At 40.9% G+C, this 24004-nt stretch overlaps 2 protein-coding genes across 6 annotated transcripts in view; one reads left to right on the forward strand and one right to left on the reverse strand.

The window, feature by feature from the left end:
- FAM210A (family with sequence similarity 210 member A) overlaps nt 1-5121 on the reverse strand; it is a 19044-nt gene extending 13923 nt beyond the window's left edge. For 2 of the 4 annotated variants that reach the window (XM_080378133.1, XM_080378132.1), the window contains exon 1: nt 4815-4984. The gene's annotated coding sequence lies outside the window, so the exon portion shown is untranslated. Of the gene's footprint in view, nt 1-4814 lie in introns of all 4 variants that reach the window. The other 2 variants (XM_080378134.1, XM_080378135.1) reach the window with 2 other exon arrangements.
- On the forward strand, nt 5102-23324 carry RNMT (RNA guanine-7 methyltransferase). Of its 2 annotated transcripts, none has more exons than XM_080378108.1 (11): nt 5102-5217; nt 6864-7137; nt 9400-9532; nt 10784-10906; nt 12215-12330; nt 14311-14492; nt 15097-15261; nt 16399-16516; nt 18856-18957; nt 21387-21420; nt 23146-23324. In XM_080378108.1, the coding sequence occupies exons 2-11, from the start codon at nt 6880-6882 to the stop codon at nt 23181-23183; spliced, it is 1269 nt and encodes a 422-aa protein (XP_080234234.1). In that variant the 5' UTR covers nt 5102-5217; nt 6864-6879; the 3' UTR covers nt 23184-23324. The 2 variants fall into 2 exon arrangements, with proteins under 2 accessions (XP_080234234.1, XP_080234235.1); XM_080378109.1 differs by lacking the exon at nt 5102-5217 and adding an exon at nt 5465-5875.
- The last annotated feature ends 680 nt before the right edge of the window (nt 23325-24004 follow it).

The raw sequence follows: 24004 nt of genomic DNA on the forward strand, positions 1-24004 counted from the left end.
CAAATATTGGTAATAAAGTTCATCCTTTTTGACCAGACCATAGAATAAGAGCTTAGGTATTCAAATACTCTTTTTTTTTTGGACTAACTATAAAAGGCATTTAGTAGGGATATGCTTAATGTTAGATCTTAGCATCAACTTTACACAGCCTTCTGCCTCATCTTGCATTGGGACTCCGAAACTGTTTCTTTTCTAGCCTTGATAAATGCCGTTTTTTGCCACCTTGGATCTTTGCAGGTGTTGTCTCATTATTCTGAGTCTCTTCCCTCCATAACTCAACCATAACCAATGGTATTGGCTGTAATAATACTTCAAATGCAAGTTATATTATGTAACAATTTTACAAAGCACTTAAAACAGCAACCTCTACCAAGTAACAAGTCTTCTACTCATCAAATTCACCAAAGCGTTTCTAAGACTTTCACAAAACATCCTCAAGGAAAAACTCTGAAGCCTTACAAATAGAAACAAAAGTAGGAATAAGCACAAACCAGCCCCAAACTGAGAAAAAACCCACAGCTTCAGTAAGAACAGAATTCACAGTGGAAGCATTAGGCTCAATTTTTTTTCTTTTATATTCTCACCACATTTATTTCACATTCTCAAACACTGAAAAGCTGTCATTTTCCCCAGCAAAAAATACAGAATGTTCATCTTTCAGCAGAATTACTGTTGGCAGACATTCACTTCCAGTATAAACCTTTTCTAAATATTCAAACTAAGTGTTGAATTCTCTGTTGTGAATTCAAACTTGTCCATATGGGGAAATCTGTGTAGTATCAATCAGAGTATCTTGAAAAATTATGTGTGAAGATGCTGATCATAACATTTACAGAACACACACACGCTCAAAACCACACTCTTCATCTAATTTTTAGTAAATGCTGTTCCCCACATCTCTACAAATGAATGTGAACTGTTCTCATGAAAGCAGTAATTTTTTTATTAAGGTCTTGATACTTGAGTAGATAAACTTTCCTGCCCACTATTAAATTTAATGCCTTATACAACATCTTTTGCTTACAGGACATGGTTGATGATGTTACCAGACACACAAACAACAAAATGACACCATTTATAAATGTCTGAAAGAACATAAGAGACTGAGAGCTGTGTTTTTACACCAGAAGGAAAAGTCTGACAGGACTTCAGTAATAGGGCCCTAATAATGCTCCCGCTTACAGTCTGCTGTATTCAGCTTGAGAGAGAACTCCTGTGACTGCAACACTGCAGCCTTTGAAAGCACACTGCCTTCTATGAGATGTGATTAACAATGCCCAAGGCTTTTATTTCGGCACAGAAACCTTCCTCCATCAGAAAGTACTCTCCTATGGCCTGAGAGAGCAGGAAGCAAAAAATGACATCTAATTTTAACATTAGCGAAATCAACTTTTAAATTCACAAAACATTAAGAGCAAATAGCTGACTGACACGTGTGGGACTAAGCACTACCATTACGGTTGAAAGATAAAATACCCTCATGTTCTACTTAACCAGCTACTTCTGGAAGAGACTTTAAGAACTGCTGTAAAGCCACCCATGTATTTTTATTTAGAATCAACAAAATCTAGCCATTTGAAAAAAAAAAAAAACACATCAAACCCACCATCACTGCTGTGTTTTATTCATAATTTGTTCATGAGCACCAGACTGTACTAACCCCCCACTCCCTTCCCTCATCCCACTCTGCCAGGACAGACTACACATGTTCTAGGAGCTACAAGGGATCATCTGCTACAATGCTCTGTATGGCTGCTACAAAGCCACAATCACAGCTGCACAACTTCTTGTTTCACAGATACAAGAAATGCTACACATGGTCAAGGTCAGTTTTTGGACAAGATCCAAGCAATTAGAATTTACAGCCCAGCTGAGTGGCACCTTCATTTTCTGATGTGCACAAACAGAATACAACCTAGTTTTACCATTCAGATGTCTGTTTAGAAGGAGCAGTGCCATGTCTGGCAACCCAATGAAAAAAAATATTCTTTTTTTTTTGTTGACTCATACAATGGGTAGCTAGTTTGAAGATGATGCGGGCAGAACTAACTGATGGAAGGCACAGGTGTAGAAAGGATTAGAGCTGTTTAGAGGACACAAAGTTCATGAGAACACAGATCACTACCACTTGCACTGCAGAATTCTAGACATCAACAAGAGTAAAGCCCTACTGTATAATCGCAGAGCCTTAAAGGAGAAATTACTTCTGCCCTTAACTGCTTACTTACTAGGACAGACAGAAAGTGGGGGACTGACATAACTAGGCACACTAATCTGGCCTACCAACCTGGCTAAACTATAATTTTTCTGACAGTTTGAAGCGATATATTCTTGACTTAATATGAATAAACTACATTGGACTTAACATACCTATACTGGTACCTTCAAGACTTAAATTTAGGAAGGTATCATCACAATAGATCATACAGATTCTTTAACTGAGTAACAACTTTCTACTCTTACTGTAATTTTATTGTAATGACAGGGACATGAAGAATAATCTGTGGTGTTAAGAGGTATCATGATTCATGACTTGAAATTCTGTAGCTTGAGCAGCATTCTTTTTTTGTTGTTGTTACTGCCATACTAAACAATCAGTTTGTCTTAAGTCAAAGAATCTACTACAAAAACTTTATAGTCACTAAGAATCCCTGACCTTGAGGTTGATCTCTGATCTAAAGTGATGGAACTAGGTAGTTACCTATCAGAACAGCAAGGTAAAATCCTTATGATCTATTGTGATGACACCTTACTGTCCAGGAATGCCTCAATCATGTTTTGGGCCCAGGCCTCAGTTCTTCTAGTGGTTTTATGCCATTCTTAATACTGAAATATTGCTGATTGATGCTGAATTTGCTTCAGCATCTGATTTTCAAAGTAAGTTCAGATTCAACTATCTGGGTTCACAGCGTATCAACACCAAGAACTTTGTTGGATCTTTTCCCCAATCTGCAAAACCAACTGATTACAAGGAATCTTATGCATTCAACTAGCAGTTTCACATTGTAAAAATCAGCCCTCTTTCTGCTTTTGTCATTGAATTTGTTGTGGCCTTATCTTCAAGACCAGTCAGAACTCCCTCCAGATCCAGAAATGTGTCAAGATGCAAACTGAGGGCTGTTATCTGAGATAAGGGGGCAGCAAGAGCTCAGTCTTGCAAAACCAGACTTCAGTTTCTCAGTGATGCCTATAAGCATACACAGAGAGCTAGGTCAGTTTGGAGATATCTACAGCAGGAGAATTACACAGATACTTTTAAAAACCAAAATCAGATCAAACCTTTTCTTATCAGCTGATATAGTCTGTAAGGTAGATCTGTAGACAGTCATGCTAGACAAATCCTTAGCTTCTTACATGCTCTTTAGCAGTCTGAAATTTGCCTACTCAATTTTTGCCATGTGCAAGCCACCAGATATCCACCTACTCAAATAATCAAATGATGTTCCCCCCCTCAATGGAAGTGCTTCTCAAGCAGCAAGTGCAATACAATAATGCTGCCGCAGAGGCCAGTCATCCTCCTTTTACCTCAAGCAGCCCTTGAACATAAAAGGAGTTAAACATCTGCTGTCAGCCCCATAGGAGGAGATGGATGGTGGGGACACGTTATCCTCTGTGCATGCATTTCCCACACAGAAGCAGCTGCAAGTCATATAAGCGAGTGGCACAGGCAGCAAAACACATTCCAGATAAGGAATCTGTTCCCTAACCCTCCCCTAAAGTAGCAAAACTTTGGCAAATAATTTTATGTTTATGCTTGTAACAACAATAACATCTTGGGGTTTTGGTAAACTGAGGAACACTTTCAGTTTAAGAATTAGTTTTGGTAAAGAATTCTAGGTCACCTCATGTACTCCCATCCACATTAATGTTTTCTCTTTTGGGCCAGCTTGTAGAAGGCATTTCAGAAACAGATGTAAATAAGGCGGAACATGTAGTTTGTAATACCTGACGTAAATCCACATTTGAATTAAGAACTTTAACAAAAATTCTCATGACTTCTCAGTCTGCCTCCCTGGATAACTCCCATAGTTAATTACCAGAAGCAGATTACTAATGAGAACCATAACTCTCTGCAACTTTGCCAACAGGGTTGTGCCTCATTCGGCCAGCCACTGCCTCCAAAGGATTCAGACTCCTCCAAAGATGGTCCATACAAATCGTAAAGAGAAAAAACGGTGCTGAGAGCTCAAGGCGAGCAAGAAAACATAGTTTTACCAGTGAACAGGTAAGAGGAGCAAAAGTCGCATTTTTGAGATTCTCCTACTGAGGGAAGCCAGCCCTTTGCTCTTATTTGTCACGTACGACAAGCCAGTCACCGAGAACAGCTCAAAGCATTTATTAGACAAGAAAATATTTGCTCGGCCTCTTTAAATAGTATAGAAAGTCAAGAAACGCGCAGAATCGGTTGTCTCTGGACAGAAACACCATCAGGAGCGAAACTTAACTACGGCTCTATAACGGTGCAACTGTCAGAGAGGCGGCCGGCGTCTTCCACGCCAGACCGAACGGCCCCGCAGTTTGCAAAAGAGAAAGCAGCGGGGGGAAGGCACCGAGCTCCAGGCGGCCAGCCCGCCTCGCCGCGCCCCCGGCCACCAGCGGCCGCCGGTCGGTCAACCCAACCCCCGGGACCGCGAGGGCAAAACAGCCGGGGGCGGGGGCGCCCGCGGGTCCCGCCGCCGCCCACCAGCCAGCGCGCGGCAGCGGCCACACGCCCTCCCGCCGCCGCCGCCCGGGGGGCTCCGGGAGGCGCCCGCACCCGCCTCGGCCCGCTGCCGGGCGGCGGCCCCTCCCCCTCGGCCCCACCGAGCGGGTACCTTGTGGCCACGCCACCGCTCCTCCTCACGGGCCCCGAGCCATGGAGACGCGCCGGGCGGCGGTTGACCGACGGCCGCTGCCGCGCGCGCCGCTCCCGTCACCTCCCCCTGACCCGCCCCGCGCGCGCGGCAGGACAACGTGCGGCAGCGCCCGTCCCCACCATCACCTTGAGGCCCGGCGGGGCCCGACGGCGCAGGCGCGCGCCGCGCCCCCTCGCACGGCCCTCTGGGGCCGGCAGTCCTGCCGCCGTGCGCCCGGCCCGGGCGTCGAGCCTCGTCACGTCTCTCGCGTCGCGCAGCCCCGCGTTCGCCCCGCTCCTCCCCCGGACGTGACGCCGTCGCCCTCGCCGCCGCGCGCCGGGGGCGTCACTTCCGCAAACAGGATGGCGGAGCGCTGGGCTGGGTGAGTGCCGCGCGCCGCCCGGCGATGGGGCCGCGAGGCGCGGAGCCGGCCGGGCGGCGCGGGACGCGCGAGGCGGCGGCCGGCGCGAGGTGGGCGGGGCGCGGCCCGCCGCGCGCGGGAGGCAGGCCCTGAGCCCTCGGCCTCGCGGGCGGCCGGGGGGGGGGCGGGGCCGAGGCGAGGGGGGGGGCGGTGCGCGCGGGGGGCGCCGCGCCGCGCCACCGGCCGGCGCCAATCGCTGGGGCCGCGCCGGGGCTGCTGGGCGGGGGCGGTGGCGGTGGCGCGCGCTCTGCCCCGTCGCTGAGGCGGGCCGGGCCGCGCCGGGTGCTTGGGAAACCGCCCCGGGCAGCGGCCTGACCGCGGGGCCGGTGCCCGCCGCGGAGTCGATGCCCGCCGGCGGCGGGACGCGCTCCCTCCCGTTGCGCGGCCCCCTGTGACGCAGCTGACAGCCTTCGGGGCCCGGGCCGTTGGCGGCAGCCGCCGCTGCGGCCTGTCGCCTCGGCGCGTCCGACTCCATGGGCCGCGCGCGCAGCCCCGTCGCCGTCCCGCCGGCGCTGGGGGCTCCCCAGCTGTTCTCCCGAAGGAGCTGCCCCGGGCACCTGGCTGCCGTCGCTGTGGTGAAATTCTGAGCGTTGCTACGTTTAGGCTGATAAAGCATGTGGTAAACTGCTGGGGACAGCCGGGTGGGGATGAGGGAGGGTGCGCTGCCCCTTTGGAAGTCCGTTGGGTGCTGTACCGTGGTGGAAAAATCGTGTCCGTAAGGCATGCTTCGAGGCCATCTGTTCTGAGGAGAGCTGTTCGGCATCTCCGTATACGCGTTTTAGCCCTCATTAGGAGACCAGAGCCTGGATATGGTGGAACGTGAGTGTTTTCTGTTAGCCTGGAATAGGCCACTGCTTTAGGAAAGGAGTTGCCAAGCTCTCCTGTCCTGTGCCTTATTAAAAAGCCGGTGCCCTGCTTCCTGATGGTGGTGACAAGAAGGCTGTGATGTGCTGGAGACTAAATGAGCTTTGTAGCAGTGATTTGCAGTCCTTCAGGCTGCGTATGTATTTGTGAAGTGGAGATACAAAAAAATCAGGTAGAGCTGAAGATGCCTTGTGTTAGTGAAGCTTGAGGCATAGTGGATATTCTTGGCAAACTTGAAAATCCGCAACTGATAGGAAAATGTGCTCTTAAAACCACCTTGATTTTCTTGTTTTTGAGAACTTCCATTTGAAAACTTGCGTTTGAAAACATATCAGGTTAAATAATGAATTTACTGATTCAAGGAACTCTTGTCAGCTTGTGTTTCTAAGCATAAATTGATTGGTAGGTTACTTTTAATGGGGAGGGGGAAAGTGAGTTTATAGGCTGAAAGCCAGTAACACGTTGCAGTTGAATCAATAAAGATAAATCTTTACTCTTCACATCTGAGTCTTTCTTATCTTAGTTTGATCTTATTATAATGAGAGTACTTGGAAATTTTGCATATTTTATTGTGCTGTGTTTATTAAATAACTAGTCAAATTTGAAGTCTAGATGATGTTTAGGGCAAAGGCATGTTATTTTTATAATGCCACTATTAGTATTGAAAGTCAGGACTGTAACCACAAGTAAGTGAAATTGAACATTGAAAACAGTTGTGTTTTGTTCCCCCCCGCCCCCTGCAGATTTTGATTCTGATCAATGGACAAGGAGACTAACCTGTCAGAAATGGCTGATTTAACCAAGACAGAAGAACAAGAAGTAGAGAAGAGTTTGGATGAAGAAGTGGAGAAAACACCACACACTTTAGAGGCAGATTCTGGTGTTGGTTGGGAAGGTGATAGTTCAACTTCAGGTACAGTGCACTCCACTGAAAATGAAAAAGAAGTTGTTAGTGATAATCAGGATGGCAGAGCAAAAAGGAAGAATTTAGATCCTGAAGATGAACCTCCTAAGAAAGTAAGTAGTGAGTATCGTTTATTTTAAGCTATGTTCAAATCCTTGTTTCAAAGTCTTAGCTCAAGAAGAGATTGAAAGTATTTATGGTAAACATGTGAACCAGCATGAAACGCCAATTGTCAAAGTTTGTGGCTAGCTTCCTAGCAAAATGGCAGGTGCAGAAGTTATGTTGGGCTAAATGGAAGAGAAAGAGGGCTAGTAATTAGAATGTCAAGAAAACTGATCTCAGCATGTTCTTAGTCTAATGCTAAGACTTAACATTCCATCTCTATTTGGTAGCAATCTGGTAGTGTAGCGTAGGATTTACTGGTATTAGTCCAAGTCCCATATCTTGAGTTCATGTGTTTTGTATGTTGTTATCCTGTTGTGTATGTTGTTATTCCTAACCTAACTAGGTTAGGAAGAGGTTCTGCCTTAAGATGTTTGTCCTTCAATTTCCTCAACAAAGTATTATGTAATTTAGAAAACTCTACAAACTGCATCCTCTGTGATACAATTTCAGTGTGATTTGTTAGCAAAGTGAAGACTGAAAGGTTCACAGGTGTTGGTTTGTTTTTTTTTTAAGACTGCAAGAGTAGCAAAAAATACTTGTCCTTTTAACTGGGAGGGTGAAAAGGGTAATGTTTTATATGATGCTGTCCCTCACTGTGTATGAGCTTGCAGAATCTGATGCTAAAATCCAGTCTAATTTTGACCTTTTGGGATATTTAAGTATAGTTTGAAAATGTCTTTGACCTATTGTTTTGTTTCTCTGTTCAGAGTATTTCCAGGATGTTGATTTATGCCAAGCAATTAGGTAAAATAAAGGATGCACTTTGTTGTGATAGAAACAGTATTAACCCTTTCATCTTTTTAATAAGGTAGTTCTGTGATAAGTTTTAAGCAGACAAGAATGACATTGTTTTTGTCTAGCTTAAGGTGATTGCATTGAATGCAGCTGCCACCATTTAGATGTTATTGCTGATGGCTGTTCACAACTGTGCTTGTGGCAGTTGTGACACATTAATGGATGGCATGAATGTGTCCCCCACACTTGTCAAAGTCAGCTGTTCTAGCTTATGTCACCTTCAGTGGCCATTCAAGGAGCCATCTGTGCTTACCCTAAAAAAGCCTAGAAACGGTCAAAATATTTTTTAGTATCAGTCTGTCGAGCATGGTAATAAACAGATGAATGGGGTCATAGAGATTCCAGGCAAGTATGTCTTGTATTCATTCTGAAAGTTACCAAAATTATATGAAACACTGAAGAATTCATGTAGTGTACTGAGGTCAGTCAGACCTTTTCCCTTGAAGAACTGCTATTTGAATAGTAAGATACTGGGATTTTGACTTTTGTAGTCAGCTGTGGGGAATGCTTTTAATTACCTTGTGAATTCATACTGGCTGGGGCTTTGTGGCATGTTTGTGGGTTTTAACAGAGAATCCTTCTTTCTAGTTCGTACTGTTATTTCAAACACTTCTGTACCTCACTGACTTTGTGTTGGTTCTCCATTTTCTGTTACTTTGATTTTATGTATAATTTATTTCAATTTCATGTATATAATTGAAGATTATTTTCAAAGTAAAGAAATGTTAGGAGTGTAATATCTGGATGTAGACTGCTTCTCTGGGTCACACGGGACAGAAATCTCTTGAAGTATTTACAGATACAGCTAAAACAGGGACATTTCTGTTGCTAACTCTTAAGCATTAAATGGGATATGTTGTCAGGTCATTACACTTATTCCTTTACCATGGTCTATTTAAACCTCTGGCAGTGGGATCATCCACTTAGGGCTTTGTGCAACATCAGCTAGTTGGCATTTTGGTTAAACTGGCAGTTCATACACTTCTGTTAGATCTAAGCACTGAATTTCTGAAACAGGATTTTTAAAGAAGCTTAAAGTTCCTTGGGAAGGAACATCCCTCTCTTCAATCCTAGGCTTAAGGGGAATGGAACTGATTCTTTGAGAGTGGTCCAGTATTAGAGAACTGAAAGTTAAGTATTCTGTGAAGGAAAGATGCTGGGCATCATCTGTCAGAAATTACTTGGAACAACTGAAAAGGGGATTGACTTTTTAAGGGAGTTATCTCTGTGATAATTGAAGTACTGATATCAGTACCAGGACAGATACGGGAAATGTTTATATACATAATGATGGTGCTCTTCATAGTATTTCTTGTTTACTTTCTTAAGTCCTTAAAGTGAACACATCTTGATTAAATGAAAAAGTAACAAAAATAATTCACTGCTTGAGTCTATTCCTTCCCTTGTTTCTACAGCATGAGGTGGGCCATGGACAAGCTGTAGCTGCACATTATAATGAACTTCAAGAAGTTGGATTGGAAAAACGTAGCCAATCTCGCATATTCTACCTCCGAAACTTTAATAACTGGACAAAGAGCGTCCTCATTGGTAAGCTTCCTTAATTGGTCACTTCAGACTTTTAACTAATTTTAAGTTTTAAAGATCAACTGACCTGAAAACTAGGAAAAGTTCATACTGGAAACTCTTCTTCTTCCTGAGATTTTTAAAGAGAAAGATACACCTTTAAATCACAAAGAAGCAATCTGTTCTTGTTATTTAAATCTACCTCAAATAATTTCTTAGCCATTTTCCCAAAGCAGTTTGTCCTCAGGTCTTGATTAAGCAGTTCTGCAGGGAACTTGAAACACATAAATATTTTCTGTATTACCCATAGTCAACAGTTTAAAAGATGAAAAACTAGAGGATGTAGTGATTTAAGAATCAACAGCTTTTTATAAAAGGCAAAGTCTGCTGTCCACAAATCAATTCCAAAGTGAGGGAACAGAACCATCAGATACCTGCAAACAAAGAAAAGAATTACTGGCACAGCAGCACAGATTCATGAAGAGGGATCTGTGCCAGGAGATATTGACACATTTATCTTAGCATGCTGCTTTTTATTGTGTTTTATCAGTGCAGTTAGAAGCAGTGTTTAGGTTTATATAAAGCCATTCCTGAAGCCTTTCAGTCATGATGAATCTCAGTAGTGTGGTGTTACAGCAGTTGTATCAAAACTTCTTTCCTGTGTCTTACTGTGAAGAAAAGTTGCTAACATGCTGATACATGCTGATATGTTTTGCACAATATGCTAACATCAGTCAGCGCAGAAATTATGTATATTTATATGTAGGGTAAAACCACAGCAAATAAGTAGCAATGTTACTGCAAGGCCTAGGAGAGTGAGTGGAAAACTATGCATTTTTGTAGTGTGACTACAAAGAAGTGTTGTGGCTGATGTATTTAATTGGCTTTTACTCTTCTGCAGAAGGCTTTCCTGTACTTATAATGTCTGCCTTCATTATAAGGGTAATGAAAGGGAACTGTGGTTGTTTAGTGATGTGCAGTTTTGCCTTTGTCTGCCAGTGAAACAGTTCAGAGCTCCAGACATATTGCATGCAAAGCACATTAAGCGCAGAAAATACTAATTATCTTCTCCATAGTTTTAAAAGTTTACGGTTCCTTTTGTCATTAGTGGTTTCTAGAAAAAAGAGATTTAAGTCTGTGATGTTAAGAAGACTTATAGGTAAAGTCATTCCTGAGGTGTATTAAAATTCTCAAAATCTTGTGGTCCTTTAGGCTTCTCTGTACAATCCAAGTGAACTACAGAGACCTGTACATGCATTCTCTTTATTTTTCTAGGTGAATTTATAGACCGGGTACGACGGAAAAAGAATGATATAACTGTTTTGGATCTAGGATGTGGCAAAGGTGGAGATCTACTGAAATGGAAAAAAGGCAGAATTAAAAAACTTGTCTGTACGGGTAAGAAGACACAACAACTTTCCAGGGAAAGTACATCAGTGTTTTGTGGGAAAGCCAAGCATGTCTCCAGTCTTATTATTTTTTCAGTAAGCCCAAGAATGCAGTGATACACCTGCCAAAAAGTCTTTGATGTCTTCAGGTTAAAGGACAAAAAACTTGATTGCCAGCATAAATATAAGAACCACTGATTTTCCATGTGATCAGCTTTCAGTTCAACTCCTAAATAAAAACTAGTATCACTGAAAAAATACACAATTGTCACAGATTGTCTTAGGCAAAATGTAGCACTGGGAAGAAGACCGACGTTTTGTATTATGTGCGTTTTCTCCCACATCTAATCTCTTGTTGTATTTTTTAACTGTTCTAAAAGCACACAGAGAAAAGTTCCATTTAAAAAATCAAATAAACCCCACGGTGTTGTGACAAAAAAATGTTCTTTGGTATTACAGTCAACTAAAGATTTTCAGACTCGGGGGAAGGAGCTGAAACTGATTAAAGAAATCTTTTATTTAAACAGTTTGCTTAGGTGTTGGGAGGGAGATGCCATCTTCCCTTTTCCCCAAAAGTGTCCCAAGGAAAATCAGACAAAGTATTACTTAACTTCAAATTTAGTTATATACTAAAATTTCATAAAATTCTTTTAGTGGGAATAATTCTGGGTGTTGTACATTTTACAGTTCTTTCTTGCCTTTTTCAGTTGGCAGTCTTCAAATGCAGTTGATTTAGTCACGCAGTTTTTACGTAAATTTATTGCATATTGTTAGTTTTAAAATTTGTGCAAACTTAGTGAAAATGTCTGAGAGAGGAACAGTCTTAAAAAGAAGAAACTTTAGCATGATGCAGTATAACAGCATATAGCAGAAATAATTGCGTTTTAGCATCTTGTATATTTTTAAGAAGATTAAGAGCTTTCAGTACTGTTGGCGAAACTCTGGGAACTGAAATTTACTAATGCATACTAGACACTTAATGCTGACAGCACTTAGTATCAATCACCTAGTATCCATCACTTGTAATTTTGGAGGCTTGCTTTGTACTTTTGAGCATGGGAGCTTTCTAAAACCTTCATGTTGCAATTTTTGTATTGAAGTAAAGACTGAAAGTGGTGGAGTTATAAGCCCAAACTCTTTCTGCAAGTTAAATTCCTTTTCTGCAAATTGGCAGTAAGTGTTTTGTCTCCTCAATGTGTAATTGAAGATGAACTTTTATCCCTATCATAATGGATCTGCTGTTTTCCAGTAACCATTCAATTTTTCTTGCCTGGGGAGCATTTTAGACACTTTTTTTTAAACACTCTCTCCATATTAGATATTGCAGACATTTCTGTGCAACAGTGCAAGCAGCGATACGAGGACATGAAGGCCCGATGTCGTTATAATGAACATATTTTTGATGCAGAATTTATACAAGCAGATAGTACTAAGGTACAGTTCCTATGCTTTCTCATATTTTTGAGATTTAACGTCCTTTTGTTAAGCAAGTATTGGAGGTGATGGTGGTGCTGTAATAGTTTGGGTGTGTATATTTTTAAGATCAGATTGTTGTACTATCAGGAGAATCAGCCGTATCAGTTACTGAAAAGATGTGTAAGACGTAAATGTATTTCGTTATTGTTTTGCAGTGTAACGTTCTTGAAGCCTGTCTTTTCCAGGTAATAAATCTGGTGCTTTCAGTTTCTTTTGCTTGACAAAGGGAAGGAAATGACTGCTTACATCTGGATTTCTGGGAGCCAGCATGGGATGTTGGAAACTATCTTGATGAATGTATTTTTATACTGGAATGAATAGGGGATGTTTTCTGATTTGATTTGTACATTTTGCTTATACCAGTATTTTTGTTCTACTGCCATTTTAATTACTGTTGTACATACCTTCAAAACTTACATGATAGAGTAGATATCTTAGACTGTCTGGAGGCAATGGTGAATACATCGCCGAAGATTTGGAGACAATTTTGTAACCAGCACTGCTTTTGCTTCCTAGAAATGCAGACTGAGAGTGCTCTGCTGATGCAGGTTGCGGGACGGAGCCAATGTGGTTCCAGCATATCTGTTGAAAGGCTGAACCTGTTCTTCCCAGTCTTGCAGGGAGAATTGTTTGCTAGAATTATTGGTTGCCTCTTCTGAGGAATACAGCCTCATGCAGGTTCCAGGTCATCTCTTTTGGCTCAAAATTACAGTGGGAGAGAGAGTAAAGAGCCTTGGCTAGGAAAGAAAGGGATATTTTCATGTTGCTATTACAACTCAGACTTACATGCATATATATTTCCTGTTGCATGCTCTGCTCTGTCTGTCCGTGCACACAGAAGTTCATCTTCCTGACTTTGTATCTCTATCATCTATGTTGTATATAGTGCAAAATCTCATTCTCACAGCTTGTCTAATTCCACACACCTCTGTTTCTCTGTTTCCTGTATCTTTGTCAAAAAGTGGAGGGGGAGTAATTGAACAGATAAACTTGCCATGGGTATGTGAAGTGTCTATTTTTGTCTATCTGCATACAGAACGCTGACAGTATGTGGCATGAACTAGTAGAGTCTGGGAGTGAGTGGGTGGATGGGAAGTCTGGGAGAGAAGAGAAACTTGGGTAGAGCTGTTAAGCATGAAATATTTTTAAGTATAGAATACATGTCATGGGCCTTGGGGAAAATTTGTGTGCTCCAGCGTTACTTATGGTAAGTACTAGTATTGTATAAAAGAAGCCTGATGAAGATGAGTTAGAGAACTGCTCAGTACAGGGTCAAACTGGCAAGCTTTAACCTGACAAATACCAAGGGTGCCAAGTTCTTCTGAGTTACTGCTTACTTGGTCTGGGGTGGGGAAGGAGTATGCTGGTACTCATGTACGTACATGTGTGAGAATACAGACAAATAAAACTTCGTGGGCAGTGCAAATTGCCATATTTAAAACAACCCATCCTCCTCTCAATTATATGTTTAATGGGTCATTTCTCATTACAGAGACTTAGTAAACTGAAAATCTGTTTTAATGCAATAATAATTGCAATTTAATGCAATAATTATTGCAATAATGCAATAATATATTTAGCTGTTTCCAGCTAAATAGTGGCCAGTTATAAACACTCAGCAGTAAAATATCTCTGGAAACTATCAGGTAACTAACTTCAGGTTCTGACCTTTCAGGTGTAGTGGTGTTAACTGATGACATGAAATGTGTCTTGTGTATTCTTGTTGTTCCCAAATATCGTGTAAAGTTTTTTGTGTAGCAGAGGACTTTTTTTTCCACTCTTACTTTTCGTCTTCTTGTTGAACTTCTGAAGGAATGGGAGCTGAAAGGAAAGACTTCAAAGAATTATGCATGTAGCATACTTATTGCAGGGTTTAAGTGAATCATTCTTGTTTCTGTAGCTTTTGTTACAAATTTTTTTCTTTTTAATCTATTTCAGGATCTCTTGTCTTCCAAATACAATGATTCAGATATGCGCTTTGACATTTGCAGCTGTCAATTTGTTTACCATTACTCATTTGAGACATATGAGCAGGCTGATATGATGCTTAAAAATGCTTGTGGGAACCTCTCCCCTGGAGGGTATTTCATTGGCACAACTCCAAATAGCTTTGAACTTGTGTAAGTACCTTTATATTCTATTAGTCTTTCAAAAGTCTGTGAAGCATAGTTATGTGGTAGTCATTCTTACAGTGCTCTGATACGTTTGTGCAAAAAAAAGCAAATTTTTTGCAACAAGTTTGGATTCTAGTCAGGAAAATCTCACTCTTGAATGTCAAACAGGTAAATCTGTACAGATCCTTGTCTGTTGTACTCATGGCCTTTCTGGTATTGGGTATAGATCTTCGTACATAAACCCTCTGTAGTGACTTCAGTAGTGGCAAAATAGCCACAGCCTGGGGAGTAACTGTCAGGATTTTGCTGTGTTTGTTCCAGGAAGCCTGGCTTGTCCATGTACGCTGTGTCTGGGCTAACGGTTGATTTTTCTAGGTCCATTTAGTCTTTGGCATGTTGTATGGGAATGATAAAGTGTTAAAACCTAGTATGCTGCTTCTCTTCCTTTCATCGTTTTGTTGCCTTATTAGGTAAGGGAGGTGGGAAACTACAGAGATTACTGAATGCTGTGGTACTGGGAGAAATGCTTTCAGGCCTCTTATGCATAGTTTTCTCTGCCTTTTAAATTTAAAACTGGTCGTTTACTGTTTGTTTATATCTCATTTTGTAGGAAGCGACTTGAAGCTTCAGAAACAAATTCATTTGGGAATGAGGTATACAATGTAAAATTTGAAAAGAAGGGAGAATATCCCCTGTTTGGCTGCAAGTATGATTTCCACTTAGAAGAAGTGGTTGATGTCCCTGAGTTCTTGGTTTACTTTCCATTACTGGAAGAGTAAGTTAAATTTGAGTTCATTATACAATGAAAGGTGTGAAATATAATAAGCATTTGTTTAGTTTGTGCATTATAGCATAATTTTTGCAGAAAATTGTATTTTGGTTTTCTTTTTCATATGTTTCAGTCTTTTTTTGTTGTTGCTCCAAATGCAGAAGTTTCATGCATTTCCATCCACAACTGTAATCTGTCCATTGCACTCAGTTGAAGGTGCTCTGGTCAGAAGCTGGGAAGACTTAAACTAGGTCTCACAAGAATGTCTGAATCTGATATGTTCAATCTGTCAGCAAACCTCTAGTGCTGTTGACTTTTTCTTCTTTGATCTTAACTTTTTTGGAGGTTTCATTCTACCTTTCTTTAGTCCTTCAGCAAGCAGACTTGTGTATCCTCTTCATCATGGTGCCCCTTGTCTTCTCCAACTTTCTTTGGATGCTTGTAGGATTTTTCCTACAACTTACTTTTTTTTCCCTCTAAATCTTCTGTGAGCATATATTTTGCTGTTACCTCTGTGTGAATTCAGATCTGCCTTTCTCAGCCTGTCTTTGGAGATGCAGACAAATGTTTCCATGTTGGGGTTTTTCCTTCTCTTCAAGCTCAGTATGGTTGTTAAACCATATTAAGCTTCCCCTTCAAACCTGTATATTTTCTCACACTTCATTTTTAGGTCTTTATGAAAAATACCAGCATCTGTCACTGACACCTGTAACTTCAGTGTTGTAGGACCAGGGTGTATACATATAATTGACATGTAATGCACTAGATCTGGTAGAAAGAGGTTCTGTAAGTATATCCATAATACCTGATGTGACAGGATGGTGATGCTGCGGGGAAAATGGTGTAGTCTGTCTGGAAGTTCAAATGGAACTTACTTCTGTGTGTTGGGAAAAAGAGACATTTTTCCTATGAAAATTTCTGTAAACTACTTGTGTAGATTGTTGTTGTCCTAATTAAAGTACAGTGTGTGGTGGTAGTGCAGGTTTTTTTCGTCTAAAATGTCTTTACTAAAAAAAATGAATTCTAGAAAGAGTGTAATCCTAGTGAATACCAGAAGGTGTCACTGTGGCTTAAAATTTTTCCTTTGGAAAGAAAACGACAATAATTTTGTGGCTTCCCTAATTAAGCTTATTATTTTGACAGAATGGCAAAGCAGCACGGTATGAAATTAGTCTACAAAATGACATTTCGGGAATTCTATGAAGAAAAAATCAAGAACGAGGAGCATAAAATGCTGTTAAGGAGAATGCAGGCCTTGGAGGTAAATATGGAGTTAACTTATTTCATTTAAGTAGCATTTTACATCTTGTTAGTTATTTGTGCAATAATTGAAATTCCTGTTGTGACCATTGTGCGATTAATTAAGGCCTGCCAATAGAAGAGCTAAACTCCTTTGGCTGAAAGTGCAGCTGTGGTGGGTTAACCCTGAGTGGCTGGCAGACCCCCACCAACCTGCTCGCTTGTTCCCTTTTCCAAACAGGATGGAGGGAGAAAATAAGGAAAAAATATGTGTGTCAGGATAAAGATAGGGCGTATTGCTTAGCAATTACTGTTACGAACAAAACAGGCTAAACTTGGAGAAGATAAATTTATTACTGGGAAAAAAAAAGGCTAGGAAGGTGAGAAACAAAGACAACCTAGAAACACTTTTGCCCCACCCACTGCTTGTTTCCGAGCTCAACTTTACTCCCTTACATTTGACCTTTATACCTCTTCTCCCTGCCCTGCAACTCAGGGGGAGGGGGAATGGAGGTTTGGTCAGTCCATAACACTTTGCCTCTCCTTCCTCCTCACACTTTCCCCCTCCTGCTCCAGCATGGGTCCCTTCAATGGGATACAGTCCTTTGCAAACCACTCCAGTATGCGTTCTCTCCATGTGGTACAGTCCTTTGGATGCAGACTGCTCCAGCATGGTTTGGTTCCTCACGGGGTTGCAGGACCTGCCAGGAAACCTGCTCCTGGCTGGGCTCCTCTCCATGGGCCACAGCTCTGTGCCAGGAGCTTAGTCCTGCGTGGGCTCTCCATGGGCTGCAGCTTCCTTTAGGGCATGTCCACCTGCTGCAGCACGGGGCCCTCTCCATGTGCTGCAGTGTGGGTGTCAGCTCCACTGTGGTCCTCCATGGGCTGCAGCAGGACAACTTGCATTGCCATGGTCTTCTCCAGGTGCTGCCCGGGAGTCTCCTTTCTGGGGTTTGGAGCTTCCTCCCCCTCCTTCTTCTCTGGTCTTGGTGTCTGCAGGGTTGTTTCACATTTTTCCTCACTCCCCTCTCACAGCTGTTGTGCAGGTTTTGTTGAGCTTTCTTAACTATGCTTTCCCAGAGGCACTGCACTTGTGGCTGAGGGGCTCAGCAGTGCACTGTGGTGGCTCTGTTGGGGTGGTGGAACTGGCTGTGTCCCACATGGGACAGCCCCAGCCCCTCCTTAGAGGCTGCCTCTGCAGCTCCCCCCCACTGCCAGCACCTAGGCACCAGCACCTAATAAAGTGATTCAATTTTGTAGATAAAATTTAAACTTTGAGGCAAGTTTTTGTTAAGTAGTAAGCAGAATCCTGCTTGGTGTCACACAATGGTAACCATAATCCATTTCTTCTTCAGCAGAGAGACACTGAAAGCTCTATCTTTGTGCAAGGTATATTGATTGAAAAGACAGAAAATAATCTTTGTAGGAATGGAAGGACAGGCTGTGTTTGTAGAAGAAAATGGTACTTAACTGTAGCTGAGCTTGTGGTTTTGCCCAATGCTTTTGCTTTCTCATACTCAGACTTTTATCCTAGATGAATTTAGCAGCTTCAGAGCAGCTTTTCAGTGCTCTCTCTGAGGCTTTGGCTTTACTTACAATTCTCTGTGCTTCCCTGCTCCCTCAAACAGTAGAACTTTTCAGCATATAACTATAAAGTCAAGTATCTGGTGACTTACTAAACTGAGTCACATGGGTGCAAGTGCACTTGATAGTCCTTGTTGACTCTGAAGGTGGCAGTGGTTTTTATGGGCTCATATTGCCAGTAGCATGGTGACACAGCCTTTGACATATCAGCTCTGTCCTTAGAAAAGGGACAGTTGTCTTAAATTGGTGGCCACTTATGATGGGGACTGAATTGTTAAGTACAGACCATTATGAAGTAAGTGGGATCCTTAATAAGTATATATTAGTTTTGGAGAATCAGTTGTATACTTCTCTTGCAGCTTCTGTGTGTTTACTGAAGCATTTTAAGCATTCTGCTTGAAATCTTACAGTTGCTCGCTTCTTAGTATTCAGCTTAAGAGATGCTGGTTTGTTCAGTTGCTGTTGTAAAAGAGGGTATATCTAGGTAATACCCATAATCAGCTGTACACAGAGGGTAATTTTTGTAGTTACTCTGTTTCCCCTGTTTTGGAGATGTAAAAGTTAATTTGTAAATCCTAGGTGTCAGATTTTCTGGGAAGTAGGGAATGTCAGACCTGATACTGTAGATGCTGTAAAGGAGAGATCTAAGTTTAAGGTACTCTTAATTATTACTGACCTCTGTTCTGGGCTGTCCTGTGAAAAATACTTGACTGATGTGATTAATGTATCTTACTATGCAATTAATATTTATTTTCTTATTTTTTCTGTGTTTTCCAGCCATATTCTACATTTGGTGATTCTAGGCTTGTTTCTGATAAACCTGATGATTATGAGCACGCCAAAGAGTTCATCAAAGATGGCAAGGCAAAGTTACCATTGGTAAGTTCCTTCTTACTTCACTAGAGCAAATGGTGTCTAAAATTGAGGGTCCTGGTCTTTTAGACATGTGGTGCATTCTTCATTTCAGCTGCAATGAAATTGGTATGAATGTATCTCTGCATGTGAAAAATCATAGAGCTGCAGGGCTGAGGAATTCCTAATCAATACCCCATTCTCAAGGAATCAAATTCACTTAATGTGGTAGCTATTGAGAAATTTGTAACTATGCCAAAGGCAAGGGATATTTTGCCATCTTCCTTGGCAGCTGTTCTAACATAACTCTTTTTAATTTGAAGAACTTTCTTAGATTTCTGGATTTTCAGACTACCAATTTGAAGCTTCAGTTTTCTTCTTCTAATCCTCTGACAGGAGAGTTCAAAACCTTCTTCATAATACTGTATGTGTTTGAAATCTTAAACGCACTTTTTCTGTTGTCTTTTTGGGTGAGGAAGATCCAGCTCCCTTCTTGCCTGACTTTTTTATTAAAGTTCTGTAAATGCTGTTTTTTAAAATATACTGTACCATCTTTATTTTAACAGACATCCTAGAATTAGACTAGTCCTATGTGCATAAAATTAAATCAATGTATTTTCCACCCGAGACTTTATTAAGTATGATATTCTGTTCATATTCTAAATGAAAAGAAACTATTTGCGATGATAGTAATTTTACTTTGTACAAAACTTAGTCTGCTATCCTATTGCATTATTCATTTCTCCCATTTCGGCAGTTTGATTTATGACTTCAGAAATAGAATAATATTGAACCATCGTTAATGTAGATCATACTAGATTTTAGAACAGTGGTCCGATTAAACATGTTTTTTCTGCTTGTCTTCTAATGCACATGCTACCTTTCTGAGCTTGCAGTCTTTCTTATGTTTTTATGAAGGATTTTTTTTCTTCCGTTGTCCTAGCAGTACATGACTATGTTGGAGTTGTCTGCAGCTTTTCATTCCTTTGTATTAGTTTCAGAGTTGGGTGCATGATGGACAGGAGCCTGCACAGCTGCTGTTCCTGGGAGGCAAGCAGTAGGACAGGCAATGTCTACTGTCATTTTTCCCCAGGAACTGCTGCCATTTGGGTCTTGCCTCTTCTGTACCCGGGCTAGCTATTCAGGGTAGCATACAGCTGTGTTTGCTTTGGTCTGTGCATTTGGAGAGTCAGGCTGGATGGAAACCTTGCAAAGGCTTAGTTTAACCTAGCCATTCATGTGGAATGGTTCCTGATAAGGAATGTTGGCTCTTCCAGTCTGAACTTTAGGTCTTTTTTTGTATGTTGAGGCTCTTTGACAAGAGAGAACCAAAACTGGAGACTAGTTTGAGTAAATATTGTGGTTTTAGTAAAATCATTTGCAGTTACTGATAGATGGCATCCTATTTCATTGTCATAGATGTAGCATGAGGCTGGTCAGCTTGAAGTTTTTCCACTTGGATTTTTCTTTTTTTAATCATTAGTTTATATACCGTTCATGTTCTGAATTCTTGAAGGTGTATTCCTTTTACTGTGTATATAAAAATCCTACATCAAGAGGGAAAATAAACCTGTTCTCTGTATTTGAAATCTAAAAATTTTAAAAATAAACCCACTACTTTTAAGAAAAGCTTAAGAACGTGAGAATAGTCAAGTCAGACCAGAGGCATCTTTTGCTAGGTGCTTTATAACCTGTCAGAGAAGAAAATCTGCTTGAAAAAGCCTTTTTTTCACTAGCATTTTATAAGATTAATCCTTTGGTCAGGATTGGTCAGTTGGTAACATAAGGGCTAAATCATGCCCCCATGGAAAGGGGATGAAGTGGGCAGAGCAGAAAACCAGCTTGTTGTTGCCTCACGCTTCTTAATTGGTAGGGTAAATGGCGGCAGCTTTATACTTGTGCACTGGCCCAGCTTTCATCCAAAGGCTGAACTAGGAGTAGATTTCCTAGGCCGTGAGGCAGACCTTTTTTTCACAGTGTGAGCTGGGTTGGCAGGTAGAATTTTTGTGGGCTGCAGGGAGGTGTCACGTGGAGGCAGGTAGTAGTATTCTTCCTGGGGAAGGTGACAGCACTGCGGTATAGGGCCTGGTCTTGACTTCCACAAGTCTTGGGCATCTTGGGCTGGACAGCGGCTTGAGCCAGGTCAAGTCACACTGATGTGTGGTGATGGACCCAGTGTGCTCTGCATTGCAGAGGAGTCCAGCCCAACAGACTGTTGGCCTGTTCTCTTACACTTGTGTAGTTTAGGTGTGTTCCATTCGCTACCGTCATAGTTATTGGAGTTATAATTATTTGTGGTCTACAGGAATGCTGCTCTTGACCCTGAATAGCCAGCTCGTGTGGGTGGTGAGATGTTGGTCTGTGAAAGATTAATTATCCTGAGTTAAATTGGTGTTTTATTGTTTCCTCACTTTTTGTTGAAACTGTGTTTTTGGGTTTTTTTTGTCCCCTTCTAGGGAACCTTGAGTAAATCTGAATGGGAAGCAACAAGTAAGTACTGTTTTGAAAACTCAGTATTGACTGAATCACTGCTATGGAAAGTGTGTAAAATAGCCTGTTCGTTATGGAAGAAAATCCACATTTTAAATATAACAAGATTTTATTATTTGTGTCATTCAGATGCCTATGTATAGGTTTTGTAGTGCACACATCTCAAGCAATTGGGAGGGAAATGCATAAAATGGCTTGAAATTTTGCTTTATGTAGCTTCTGGCACGCAAACTTTTGGGCTAAAATAGTTTGGGAAAGCCTTACTTAAGATGTATGAAGAGAGGATGCCCAATGTTAAAGGATTACTTTGCTAGTGTTAGAGGATTAAATACTATACTTCTGTTTGGTACACTTGGATATCATACTGTTATCAGTCAATTGGAAAACAAACTCCACTTGGGACATACATTAATCAGAAATAATACAAATCTATGTTGTGAGCATGTGCCATGGAAAACTTTTACGATCTTTCTTTTCCGATGTTGAGTTTAATAAAATTCAGATACAAGGCACTGAGAATTCTAGGCGTAAAAATTCCTGGAGAGATAGTTACTTAATTCTGTGTAACTGCAGCCAACCACCCATTTTCAGTTTTGCAGACCAGTGTACTGGTTGCATTAGTGGTTTAAAAACAAATGAAAAATGCTGTTCAATTAATGAATAAAAAAATCTTTAGTTAAGCTGTTTGCTTTCTTAAATTATTACCTAATTTCTAAGGGTATGAATCATAAAGTAGACATTAATTCCAGCTATGTAGAAGTATTATGTAAACTGTTGATCTAACTGAGGGTTTTTTTATACCTTTAAAAGTTCAGTGATGACTGTGCAAAGTAGTCTGTTTCTAGTAGTTCAGAGAGATATGGAGTACGGAGCTGCTGATAGTTAGGGTAGAAGTACAGCTTGCTTGTTACATGGAACTTCATTTTATTGCTGAGGAATGTATGATAGGCTTGTCTTGAAAGATTTGCAATGTAGCTATGGCACATCACCTGTTAAGATAAAAGTTGAGTTCAAGTGGAAAATCATAAATGTTTAATTAGACTCATGGTCTCAAGAAAGTGGTTTAACTTATCTGTCTGGTATGAAGTATAAGAACATCTGGCACAGGTGGCATTGATTATGTGCCAAATAAGAGTTTCCCAAGGGTGATGGTGTGAACTGTATGCATATCCATTTTTAGAATCGTACTGTTTTGGAGTTGAGAAAATGCCATAATTTCTTCTTTGTCTGTGATAATTTTAAAGAGCAAAATTAATAACTTTGTACCATGAGTTTATTAACTTTTTAATAAAAAATGAAGTTGATAATTTTGCCCTTGATTGTCCATTACTGCATGTGTGAAGGAATCTGTAAACTTTGTTGTATATGATTTTTTATGCACCAGTAGATGTTCATTATGTGTAGAATGGATGGCAGAGTAATTTATGAAATCCATTCACCTTTCAGTAATACTGTTAACTGAAGTTAGTGTTGCATATCAGCAACCATATCAGCAATATTTAAGATACTTTGCTTTTGTGCATTGTTAGCTCCATTGTGGAAACATGTCTAAAACCATGCTGGAATTGAATACTAGATTCACTCATTGGGAAACTGTAGCATTTCTTATGATTTCAGTAATCTGCTAACAGGTTGTTTGGGCAGAATATCAACCTGTTTACCTTTTGAAAACTTAATTGAGTCAGAGGAAGCTGAAACTTTGCATGCTCTAATTTTATTTTTTAGGTATTTACTTGGTGTTTGCATTTGAGAAGCAACTGTGAAACTTCACGGATTAAATTCTTCACTTCTGGATGCAGCAAGAAGAGATCATATCCATGTGCAAGTTGGAATGGTCAGAAATCCATTGTGGCAACTATTTTTTTATTTTTTAATTATCAGAAGTGTGCGGGACACTACCAAAAACTAGAGCAAGCTTATGATTCTGAGTTACATTGCCTGTCTGTGACAGATGGACTTGTGTGTGTATATATAAGAAAGATTCTGAACCAGTCTTTTTAAGCATTTGTAAGCAATCTGCATGCTCTCAAAACTCATGGTTGGAACTTGACACAACTTTAAGTTAGAAACAAATGCTTTGTTAGTAGAAGTATGTTTGTGATTACAAGCCTGACCCTGCACTTTCTGAATTTGATGGAAAAATGACTGTTGACTTTGATGGTGCAGTATGAGGGCCTAAATATTGTACTCGGTTAACTAATTCATAATGAGATATATTCAGACATATAGGGTATGTCTACATTGCATGCAGAGCTAAGTGGCAAATAATACCTGAGTCAGTTTGAGTACCTTTGTGCTGTGCTCAAGCCTGCAGTGTAAATCTACCTTAATGGTATTCAAGGTGTAGTTTACATGGTGAAGTCCCCTGATGTTCTTGTTTTTCATGCTTGCTAATATGTAGTGTCACTTTATGGTGCTTTCAAGATTAAACGAGTTTGTTCTGTACAAAACTGCTCTGAAAAAACTGAATTTCTAAAGTTTTAAATCTCTACATTGTTTTTCCAAATAAGACTGTAGTAATCAATAATAGCTGGAACAGGAACTTAGATTGCTGAGTGTTTTCTACTTTATTAAAGACTCTCCT

The sequence above is a fragment of the Falco punctatus genome (genome assembly GCF_963210335.1).
Source record: "Falco punctatus genome assembly, chromosome: 3".
Taxonomy (NCBI): domain Eukaryota; kingdom Metazoa; phylum Chordata; class Aves; order Falconiformes; family Falconidae; genus Falco; species Falco punctatus.

Coding starts and splice junctions, on each gene's coding strand:
- RNMT (XM_080378108.1), top strand. CDS start 6,880: ATGGACAAGGAGACTAACCTGTCAGAAATGGCTGATTTAACCAAGACA. Junction 14,493..15,096: donor CCAAATAGCTTTGAACTTGT/GTAAGTACCTTT, acceptor CTCATTTTGTAG/GAAGCGACTTGAAGCTTCAG. Junction 15,262..16,398: donor TACTTTCCATTACTGGAAGA/GTAAGTTAAATT, acceptor TTATTTTGACAG/AATGGCAAAGCAGCACGGTA.